The sequence below is a fragment of the Mirounga leonina genome, unplaced genomic scaffold (assembly GCF_011800145.1).
Source record: "Mirounga leonina isolate KUSES-001 unplaced genomic scaffold, KU_Mleo_1.0 Mir_128, whole genome shotgun sequence".
In the NCBI taxonomy this organism is placed as follows: Eukaryota; Metazoa; Chordata; class Mammalia; order Carnivora; family Phocidae; genus Mirounga; species Mirounga leonina.
The window spans coordinates 38,697,169-38,709,367 of NW_023270320.1; the positions used below are offsets into that span (position 1 = coordinate 38,697,169).

At 39.1% G+C, this 12,199-nt stretch overlaps 1 protein-coding gene across 1 annotated transcript in view; it reads left to right on the forward strand.

The window, feature by feature from the left end:
• Positions 1-12,199, forward strand: part of CSMD1 (CUB and Sushi multiple domains 1) — a 519,075-nt gene that overhangs the window by 404,508 nt on the left and 102,368 nt on the right. Inside the window, exon 37 of the mRNA XM_035003847.1 lies at positions 10,927-11,112. Within this exon, the coding sequence (XP_034859738.1) occupies positions 10,927-11,112 (186 nt within the window). The remainder of the gene's footprint in view (positions 1-10,926; positions 11,113-12,199) is intronic.

The window sequence follows — 12,199 nt, forward strand, 5'->3', positions numbered from 1 at the left end:
TTCCAGTCTTTGGTTTAAAATCTAATTTGTCTGATATAAGGATTGCCACCCCAGCTTTCTTTTGGTGTCCATTAGCATGGTAAATTGTTTTCCACCCCCTCACTTTAAATCTGGGGGTGTCTTTGGGTCTAAAATGAGTCTCTTGCAGACAGCATATCGATGGGTCTTGTTTTTTAATCCAGTCTGATAGCCTGTGTCTTTTGATTGGGGCATTTAGCCCATTTACATTCAGGTAACTAAGATAGGAATTTAGTGCCATTGTATTGCCTGTAAGATGACTGTTACCGTATATTGTCTGTGTTCCTTTCTGGTCTATGTTGCTTTTAGGCTCTCTCTTTGCTTGGAGGACCCCTTTCAAGATTTCTTGTAGGGCTGGTTTCGTGTTTGCAAATTCCTTTAGTTTTTGTTTGTCCTGGAAGCTTTTTATCTCTCCTTCAATTTTCAATGACAGCCTAGCTGGATATAGGATTCTTGGCTGCATATTTTTCTCATTTAGTGCTCTGAATACATCCTGCCAGTCCTTTCTGGCCTGCCAGGTCTCTGTGGATAGGTCTGTTGCCATTCTAATGTTTCTACCCTTGTAGGTTACATATCTCTTCTCCCGAGCTGCTTTCAGGATTTTCTCTTTGTCTATGAGACTCGTAAGTTTTACTATTAGATGTCATGGTGTTGACCTATTTTTATTGATTTTGAGAGGGTTCTCTGTGCTTCCTGGATTTTCATGCCTGTTTCCTTCCCCAAATTAGGGAAGTTCTCTGCTATAATTTGCTTCGTTATACATTCTGGCCCTCTCTCTCTCTCTTCTTCTTCTAGGATCCCAATTATTCTAATATTGTTTTGTCTTATGGTATCGCTTATCTCTTGAATTCTGCCCTTGTGATCCCGTAGTTGTTTATCGCTCTTTTTCTCAGCTTCTTTATTTTCCATCATTTGGTCTTCTATATTACTGATTCTCTCTTCTGCCTCATTTATTCTAGCAGTTAGCACCCCCATTTTTGATTGCACCTCATTAATAGCCTTTTTGATTTCTACTTGGTTAGATTTTCGTTCTTGTACTTCTCCGTAAAGGGTTTCTCTAATAACTTCCATATTTTTTTCAAGCCCAGCTAGTATCTTTAAAGTGATGATTCTGAACTCTAGATCTGACATCGTACTAATGTCCGTATTGAGTAGGTCCCTGGCAGTCGGTACTACCTCTTGTTCTTTTTGTTGAGGTGATTTTTTCCGTCTTGTCATTTTGTGCAGAGGAGAATAGATTAATGAGAGAACAAAATGCTAGCAGAGTAACAATGTCCCCAGAAAATATACTCTAAACAAATCAGAAAAGACTTGAAGCAGTGGAAAAAGAAACGGAAAGAGAAAAAAAGAAAAAGAAAAAAAAGAAAAAGAAAAGGATAAAAACAAACAAAAACAAATAAAACAAAACAACAACAACAAAAAAACCCTGAATGTGATCAAATATGATCAGGCTGGTATATAGATCAGTGCCACACACTAGATTTGGGGTGTATTTTGGTCTGTTAGAAGAAAGTGCCTCCCAAAATTTTAAAGAAAGAAAAACTTATATATGTACAAAAATAAGGGTTGATATGATGAAGGGATGGAATATGACTGTAAAGATGGAAATTATAAAAAATTTTATAAAAGGACTTGATAAGAAGTTGTTTGAAAAGAGAAAGAAGAGGATTTAAAAAAAGAGAAAAAAGAAAAAAGAAAAAAAAGGGAGAGAATGTGATCACGCACAGGAGTAGAAAAAACCATATACTACAGATTTAGGGTATATTTTAATGTGTTAGAAGAAACTATCTCAAATTTTTAAAGGGAGAACAACTTATATATATATATATATATGCCAAAAATATGGGTAACTACTATGAAGGGATAGAATATGACTCTAAAAATTAAAAATAAAAATGTTTTTTAAAAAAAGGGATTGATAAGATGTCGGTTGGAAAAGGGAAAAAGAAAAATTCAAAAAAAAAAGAGAAAAAAGACAAAGAGACAGTTAAAAAAAATTAAGTTTGAAAGACTAAAGAATCATGGTAAAAAAGCCGTGAATTCTATGTGCAGTAGTCCCCTAGGGCTGGAGTTCTGCCGTTCTCATTGATCGGCAAACTTGGTCTTGGCTGGCTGTTCTCACCGATCTTCTGGGGAGGGGCCTGTTGCCGTGGTTTCCAAATGTCTCTGCCGGAGGCGGAATTGCCCCGCCCTTGCCCCCTCCCGGCTAAGTCATCTGCTCAGGTTTGCTCTCCGGGGCTTTTGTTCCCTGCGAGCTTTCCGTCTAGCTTTGGAGGCGGAGAGTGAGAATGGCGGCCTCCCAATGTCCGCCCCGGAGGAGCCGAGAACTCGGGGCCCCGCTCCTCGTGAGCCCCCAGAGAAAAGCCGCCAGTCACTCCCGTCTCCCCGTCTCCGGCCGCACTCCGTGCTCGCCCGGCCTGTGACCGCGCGTTTCTCTCTCTGGCCCCCGACCCCGGGCGGAGTCTCCAAACCCAGCAGATCCCTGCGGTGCCCTCCCGCGCGGCTCCTCCCGGGGAAGAAGGTGAGTGTCCCCGGATCTGCCGCTTGTGGGGTCCCTGCTGGAGGAGCAGGGGCCCGACTGTGCCGCGGATCACAGTTTATGGCCGCCCCGAGCTGAGAGCCCGTGCCTAGTCTCTGTCTCCGCAGCTGGCTTCCCTGCTCCGTTACCTGGGAGCTCTGCCGCACTCAGGCGCCCCCGGTCTTTCTGTGACCCCGAGGGTCCTGAGACCACACTGTCCCGGAGGGTTCCACCCCCCGCTGAGCCACCAGAGTGACGTCCCTCAGCGGAGCAGACTTTTAAAAGTTCCGACTTTGTGCTCCGCGGCTCCATCACTTGCCAGAAGCGCCGACGGAGGCCCCTCCCCCGCCGTCTATCCTCCCGAATATCGCCTCGGATTCACTTCTCCGCACGTCCTACCTTCCAGAAAGTGGTCGCTTTTGTGATGAGAGAGTTGTTGCTCTTCTTTTCTTCGATCTCCTGTTGGGTTTGTAGGTGTTCAGAATGGTTTGATCCCTATCCAGCTGAATTCCTGAGAGGAGACGAAATCCACGTCTCCTACTCCTTCGCCATCTTGCTCCGCCCCCCTTTATTGCTTTCAGCTCAACATAGTCCACATCTCCAAGTGGCACATTCTGGGAAACACTTGTTCTGAACCTTTCTGACTTCTGTATGCCCCCTTCCACTCTACTTTCTCATTTTGCAAGGACTGCCAGTGTAGCCTTCCTGCACCATCTTCACTGGGACCATTTCACAATTCATCCTTCAGGCAGTGGTCAGAATAGCCTCACCAAAACACAACTGGGTGTATATCACTGTCCAGCTGAAATCTTCTGAAGGTGTTCTGAAGTATATAGCATAAAATCCAGACCCTTTACCATATTTCTGAATAAGACCTTCTCCAATTACCTCTCAGTCTTTACTTAAATGGCACCATGTTCACAGCTCCCCTGGCCTTTGATCAGTGTTTTCTTGCCTCAGGTAGGGCTTCCTCCTCTCCTGAAGGTGCTTTCCAGGACCTCTGGCCTGAGGCCTGAGTTAATGCTGAGGTCCTCAGCATTAACTGATGTCCCCCTGCCTTATTTTAAATAACTTTCCTCATTTTTTCCTTTCTTTTAGTACCTTGTTCTATCTCTTTGTAATACTAATTACAGTTTTTACAATCCATAATTGTATATTTTTTTCCTGAGCCAATTTGTCTCATCAAGTAATAGTAAAATCTCATGAGCAGACTCTAAGGTACCACTTCTGATCCCCAAATCCATTTCTCCAAAAAGTCTATGCATTCATCAGTATGCAGAATATATTAAGGATAGTTATATTTATCTTATCTACTTCACAGAAATGCAGTAATGCTCAAGATAGATAAACTTGAATACTATCAATTTGGGGGATATTTCTTCTTGGGAGGAGATCCAACATTTGTCACTAACAAAATGGCCATTTCAAATAACCTAAAACTCATCACAAAATGTGGCTGAGTTTATTCAGAACTTTAACAAATGTAAAGACTTAGAACTTTATATATACCATAAGATAATTCTTCATCTAAATATAGCTCTTTTATAATTATCTATATTAATGGTTCTAGAGAAAATCTTCATTAAAATAAAATTCTACAAATCCTTGAAAATAACAAAAATACCTACAAAGAATTTCATAGGTAGTTACATACCTTAAATTTTCAAATTCATAATTTTCATCAAAATAATGTCAGTTAAAATATTCAAAATTAAAATATAGTACTTACACATTATAAACTTAATGTGAAACATTCTCTTACTGTTGGCTGCTCAAATAATGAACTATTATCCACATACTGAAATTCAGTGCCATGGTAATTTTTGAAAAACTTTAAAATATACCTTTGGTAGTATAATAAATAAAGTTAACATATACTTATTGAGAGCTCTGATATTCAAGACAGCAAAAAGAATGAAAACATGTATGGATGTTCTGCCCTCTAAGGATTTTTATACAATTAGGAAGGTGGTAATGGGCACCATCCAGGTAAGAGGTAAGCATGTAGGTGGAACAGACAGCAAATGCTGAGGCGGTCAGATATTACAGGGTCCATGGTCCATGTGCTTCTTAACTTCTTTGCCATGGCAGAAATCACCAATCTATCACAGAACCCTTTCTTGTTCAGCCTCAGAACAAGAAGCTATTTAAAAAGATATTCCCACTTCCACTTCTAGGAGGATGAGGTAGATGTTCTTTTTTCTATTTTATGTCCTAAGTACAACTAAAATCCCTGGAAAGTATATAAAAAAACAATTGTAAGAAAACTCTGAAAGATGGAGAGAAGGTGGTAAACTGGCTTAAGACCTCAGAACAGAAAGAATGACCCAGTGGTGAAATTTTTGGGTTCTCTTTACTGCTTCAAATCCCTAAAAGGATGCTGGGGAAGCTGCTCACTTTGAAACACCAATAGGCACAGGCAACAAAAAAATTCCCAAGAAAAGTCTGCTCTACCTGCCCAAAGAACAGGGAAGGTACAGCCAGACAAGACAGGAAAAATTTAGTCAATAATCATTCTCCATCCAAATCTTACAGAAAAACTTGTGGCCATACCCTACCACCGACTGCAAAGACCAAGTGGAGAGCTTTCCAGGCTATCTAAGATGCCCCAACTCTCCCCGCTGTGTGGTGTCCAAGAAGGCTGTGAGGAGGCATCAGTGATACCACCTGGGAAATTGTACTTCACCCCACCTGGCGGTGATGAGCTGCTCTTAACCTCTCTTGCTGGGGTGGTATTAGAGGACATATATTTGGGAGGCAGAAATATTACCATTCCTCAACTATTACAAAGCCATCATCTCTCTACATGTCAGTGGAGGCCACCTGGGAAGCAGTAAAGAAGTGCCCCCTACTCTCCAGCTAGGGAAGTGTCAGTGGAGACCTAGAGGCAAGCTGGAATTCTCAACTTGTGCAAGGACCCCACTCACCTGCACTTCCATCCCCACCTGGAGGTAGATGAGCATTTTATTATATTATGCCTATTAGTCTGCATAAACAATTAAAAAATAGTAAGTCTCAGCAAGTAAATAGCAGATACAAAGAATAACCAAATTGGATGATTAGAACTAAAAAAATATAGTAACTGAAATAAAAAGAAAATAAACCCTCAGTGGATGGAACCAACAGCAGTATAGGGAGGACAGAGGAAAGTACCTCTTTCCTCTGAAGCTAAGATAGAATGATAGTAATTACTCACTTTGAGAAACAGAGTGAAAATATGCTTAAAAAGGAATGAACTGAGCCTCCCAGACCATGGTACTGTAACAAATGACCTGACATGTGTGTCATCAGAGTTCTGGAAGAAGAGCAGGAACATGCAAAGTCTTACAAAGTGCTTGAAGAGACATGGCTGAAAGCCTCCCAAATTTGGCAAAATATTTAAACCTAACAGATTCAAAATGCTAAGTGAACCCCAAATACCAGAAACCCAAAGAAATGCACAACAAGGCACATCATGGTAGAATTTCTGAAGACTAAAGGCAAAGAAAAAAAAAAAATCCTGAAAGAAGCCAGGCAGAAACAATGGATCACCTATAGGGAAATAAGGATTCTAGTGACAGTAGATTCCTCATCAGAAACCCTGATGGGTAGAAAGAAGTGGAACAGCATTTTTTAAGGGCTGAAAGAAAACAACCCAGAATTTTATAGTCAGCAAAAATATTGTTAAAAGTCTTTTATCTAATAGGCTTGTAGTGAATAATAAGTGACATGATTTCTATATTATCTGCCTCTGATGCTTTTCTTATTAGACTATAACAAATTCCCTGGTACTTGGCTACAACATGATTATAAACACAAAACAAATGCAGGCACAAATATAGAGCGGAACCAAATTAGAGATGGCAATTTGAATCTTCTATTAGAATTATTTTTTAAGATTTTTTTTATTTATTTGGGAGAAAGAGAGAGGGAGACTACAGAGGGAGAGTGAGAGGAAGAAGTTGACTCCCCATTGAGCCAGGAGACCAATGTGGGTCTCAAAGCCAGGACTCCGAGATCATGACCTGAGCCAAAGGCAAATGCTTAACTGACTGAGCCACCCAGGTGCCCCTCTTCTATTAGAATTTTATATATATATATATATATATATATATATATATATATATATATATAGTGGCATGCATATACATAAATTTTAATTAATAGAAAATTCTTTTTTTTAATAGAAAATTCTTATATGCTTAAACTGTATACTTATAACCCCTCAGAAATCCATTGTCTACATTTGAGACACTGGCTACGTCACTGTATTGTTCTTCATTATGCTTTAGGCAGAATGTATGAGGGATTTGCATTGTTCTTTTACAATTCAGGTCCTCTTCTGTATCTCTTAGCACATCCTATTCTTTACAGAGCATTTCATGGGCTCTTGATCCAGAGCTTATCAGTGGTCCTTCATTTTTGTTTATGCTCGTTTTGTATTTGATATTCAACTAGGTTTTTTGGTTATAAACCAGGTACCTATCAGATTTCCTGCATGTCCTGTTTCAGACGTTTTTACTTAAACATATCTCTTACCTTAACCAGGCCATAGGAATTCCTACTGTGGGATACTATTTTTATTCCCAGCTTTATGGTATGGGTGATTGATCTCCCTCTGGGCTTGCCTTAGCCTTATGAGTGGGGGCCAGATAATGAAAAGGTAGACATTCCATTTTGAGATAATGGGTATGTGAGCTAGGATACTGATAGAGTATGAACCAGATGTTCAAATAGGTGGACAATGATTAGCCACCAACCAAATCAGGGCTGTGTAAAGAAAGAAGTGAACGAAAGAATCTGACCTGACTGACTGGGAGAAAGTTGGTCAGGACAACTACAATGAAGGTCAGGTGACAACCCCAAGACCTACACATATTTAGCTTGAGATGTGGGGATTGCTCAAGTGGACTGAGTGGATGTCAAGGCATGAGAATCACAAGCCTAAGGCAATAGTCAAAGCCCAAATATCACTGAGTGATATTCCCATCTTTGAAGGGAAAAAAATGGAGAAAGAAAAGAAAAAGAAAGCAAAGCAAATGGTACTGTGTTGAAACTTGATGGGTAGCAGAAAGAAAACGAACATTTAAAGAAGTGGGAAACAATCAGAGAAGTGTTTAAACCTACAGAGGCAAGAATGACTACTGTTTGGTCTTAAATACATAAAAAAATCCCGAGTAGGGTTCATTATTATAAAAGAAGAATAGGACACTGGACAGTGGAGTGGCTCTTCCATTTATGTATTTGAAGCCAAAATGTTAAATATCTCATGAGATATGTAATAGAACTAAGCTAATTTACTACTAATTTCCTCTTTGCTCTCTTTAATAAATAGATTACAAGGAGGTAATCCTTGCCACTCATATTTTTCTTTGCAAAAGAAATAAGTAAAATTATGATCATGCATATAACTACTACTACTACTAATGATGCTTTCTTATTTATTGAACGCCTACCTTGTATGAACCCAGTTGTAGCTGTTCTGTATACATTATGTCATCTACTCCATACAATTACCTCTGAGGTGGCCGTTATTAACCTGAAAGCAACGAGATAACATTCATTAAGTCTTTTTTTTTTTTTTAAGATTTTATTTATTTGACAGAGAGAGCACAAGCAGAGGGAGAGAGAGGGAGAAGCAGGTTCCCTGCTGAGCAAGGAGCCCGATGTGGGACTCGATCCCAGGACCCTGGGATCATGACCTGGGCCGAAGGCAGACGCTTAACCAACTGAGCCACCCAGGCGTCCCTCATTAAGTCTTTTAACTAAAATCATAGAGCTGGAAAATGTCAGAGACAAAAACTAATACAGAAATCTGACTTTAAAGTCTGTGTTCTTCGACAGAAGATAATTTTAAAGGATGAGTATGTGGTCATTTGCCTCAGTTGGCTGGGAAGTATAATGCTATATTAGTGTAATTAAAAAAAAAAGATTTACTCATTTTAGCTATAATAAAAGTAAGAACCTTCTGCATATTTTAAAAGTTGCATGCATTTAGCTCATTGACATTTAAAAAGTGCTCTAAAGAATATCTGCCACCTAGTAATCATACAAAATTTTTTGAAGGAATGAATAGATGGGTCAATACTAGACCTTAGTGGGAGGCTCCTTATCCCATGAACCTAAATTTCTAAATCTGTAAGGATTATACCATCTATCTTCATTGAATCAGAAGTGTGAGAATGTCATGGTTGATTGATTGCCAACCTTTATTTTCAGCCCTGCCAAGCAGCCTACTGTTAAGACAGTCTAGAGGGGCTGAAACCCATAGCTCAAGGCCAAATACATATTCCCAGTTACTGATCAGAAGATAGAAAGTGGGTCTCCTTCAGTCCTTGGAATGAGGGTTTATGTGTGAAATAAGCTTCCAGATTTAGCAGAAGTAGTTAGAAAGCTTTTCTGTTTTGGCCTCCAGGGTGTGAGTCCCTTTAAGGTAGGGTTTCATGCATGTTTGTAGAATGTTACCTGCCGAAGAAATGTCATTTCATTTGGCACTCACTCCAAACGAGAGCTAAGAAGTAACTGGACACTTGGCATGCTTCAGCAAGCAGGAGAGAAATTTAGGTTTGTGAGAATGAACAAATGATTATTTGAGTGAAATGCAAGAGGAATTGGTAAGGAACCAAGAGATTGGTGATCCTGAGAGATCCAATCACAAAGGACATTCACTGCGTTCAATAAATTAAGATGAATGTTTTGCAAATCCCTGATACATTGCCTCAATAAAACAATGGCTTGGAAAGCCAGAGGTTATTAATTATTTTAAATACTTTGTCCAAAATCATGTCTATATGTCTAAGTTTTATCCCCTATCTACTGCAAATGTTTATTATAGTATGCCTCAAATATATATATATATATATATATATACATATATAATAAACATATATATACTTTCATATATATATGTGCTGTGTATATGTATTTTTTAAATGGTTGAAATAGCTGATTAGACATTTAAGCACAAGAGAAACTTGAGTACTTGGACTTTCCAGAAGTTTGATCTTTATCAGCCACTACATTTAAAAATTTTTTACTTCCATGATAATTTTGCATTGCATTTATTGAAGATTGTGCTAAAAAAAACAAAGAAGAGAACAACAACCAGAAGACTCAGAGTGAACCACAGGTAGTTCAGTGGGCTCTTGTGGAATTAGAAGATGGTCTCAGTTGGGAGTCACAGGTCTGCTCTGTGGCCCTGGGTTCTACACAGAGTCGCTCTGATACCCTAAGCAAGTCATTTTCTCCTTCTGACCCTCAGTTCTCATTAATTGTAAAACTGTAAGTTTATATAATTCGTTCAACCTATCCTTCCAGCTCTAACATGCTACATGTGTTTTCTCATTGGAATTAATGTGGAAACATTTTTAAATGACCCGAATTTAAAATCCATGAGGTGAATATTATCTTAAATATTGGTTGAGTAAAGGAAGGCCGTTACTTTAGTTAATGGAAAACTTCTCTTTGACAAGGACATGTGAATCCAGTATGTGTCATTGGGAATGACTCTCCATCTCCTTGTCCTGCCTTACTATTCTGTTTCTTTACTGTAACTTACAGTCATGTCACTTGAGGGTTGTTTTTTGTTTGTTTTGTTTTGTTTCTTTATGTCTCATAGTAGATGAGTCTGAATCAGAACTAGGAAATTGAAGAAGGGAGTGTTACACTGAACTCCCCCTCCATCTTCTTTGTCTTTAAAACATGTCTGATTCCTTCATCCCACTTTCTTGCGTGGCCTCACACTGAGAACAGGTCTGCTTAGCACCTGTAGGACTGAGATCTATGCTCTAGGTACCCTCCCTTTCTCCTCCTGGATTTTAGTTCCTCAAGGCCCTGTGTTCCGACAGGTATTTTATAAAATAACATACTATGATCATAGATGCATCGATGATCTTGGCTAAGTCTTTTGCCTTTTATTAGAACTGTCTGGTGCTTTAAGGAAAATGAGTCATGGGGGGAGGGGAAGGTGCACATAAGGGGAGGTAAGACTGTTGACTTCAGTTCTGATTCCTGAGAAATCTCAACGCCAAGGCATCGGTAGATTTTGTGATGGTAAAGATGCTGTTCCCTCCTTTCTTTGCAATGTTAAATGAAGTGGAAACCATGACACTGTGGCATTCTGAGCACGGCCATCTGAGAAAGCACCTCAGTGTGTTTAAACTGTTTGACATCAGTCAGACTTACCTTCTGGGATCGTAATCACACAGATGTTTTTTTTCTGAGCAGTTTTCCATGGCTTCTCATTAACCCTCAAGATCCTTAAGACTGAAAATGTGTCCACTTATCCCACACATTAGAATTAGAAATATCTTAACAGCTTGTACATGCACTGGAGATGAACAGTAGAAACAGAACAAGGAAATATCATAAAGTCTTGTAAGAATAACTGCACTTCTGCCATTTCTTTCCAGCTGTGTCCTGTGGAATCCCTGAGTCTCCAGGAAATGGGTCATTTACGGGCAACGAGTTCACATTGGATAGTAAAGTGACGTATGAATGTAACGAGGGCTTTCAGCTGGATGCTGGCCAGCAAGCAGCCGCCGTGTGTCGGGAAGACGGATTATGGAACAACACGGGCAAGCCTCCCACGTGTAAACGTGAGTGTTCCAGTGCCTTTGCACGTCCTGGCAGATGTAATTTGGAGTGAGATTCACGGGTGAGAACTCCACATTCCTCAGTGTAGAGACCCTCTCCCGCAGCCTGTGAGGTCTTGGTCTCTTGCATTGTGGTAATATTAGAGTCAATCTACATTTGCAAATGCTAAAAAAAATTTAAAAATAAGATAAAAAAATGAAACCAATCTATTCCACAGAAAATGCTCCAACCATGTAAGATAAGCTCAGCCTTCTTGAAAGTTGGTCAAATAGAATCACGTTGGTTCCGTCAGGATCTAGACCGTGTGATTTATACAGCAAACCTTGACTATGCTGTCACTTTCAATTTGGTTAGATGAATTCGAGAAGATGTTGAGACACATAGCCTCGCGATAGCATTCTATGCAAAATATTGAGACATAATTCAACATGAGTTTCCTATTTGCCTCCCACCTCCTTATAAATTCCTTGAGGTTAAAGGCAGTGCCTTGCTTCTTAGTGTATCACTTACTCTACATAATACATTGGTGCTCAGTAAATGAGTTACTGATTTGTGAAGAGGAGTAAGTTTTTTGGAAAGCTCTTTATGGTATAATATTCTTAAAAAGGTCAGAAGTTTGGGCCCATGCTAGAACTGTAGTCTTAAAAAATAATAAGTACATAATGCAGAGCCAAAGACAGCAAAAGTTCACACACACACACACACACACATGCACACGCATGCACACGCATGCACAATGTGCACCAAGATTTTCATTGTATCTATATTAAAACTAGCCTCAAAGTGGAAGTAATATAACTACCTAGTTTCTGACAATTGAAAACTATATAATATTTCTGCATAAACTATTTTCATTCCTATGATATTTGAAAAATGTTTCCACATGATCTTCAATTATAAAACTAATTTATTGACCTCTTTTTGTGTGTAGTATTTTGGTCATGTTGAAATTATTTAAACTCCTTAGCTATGAACACATAAATGTTTACAGAATATAATTGACTTTTCCTCCATAGTTCTTGTTTTTCCTGTGATCATTTTCATTTATTTATTTATTTATTTATTTATTTATTTATTTATTTATTTATT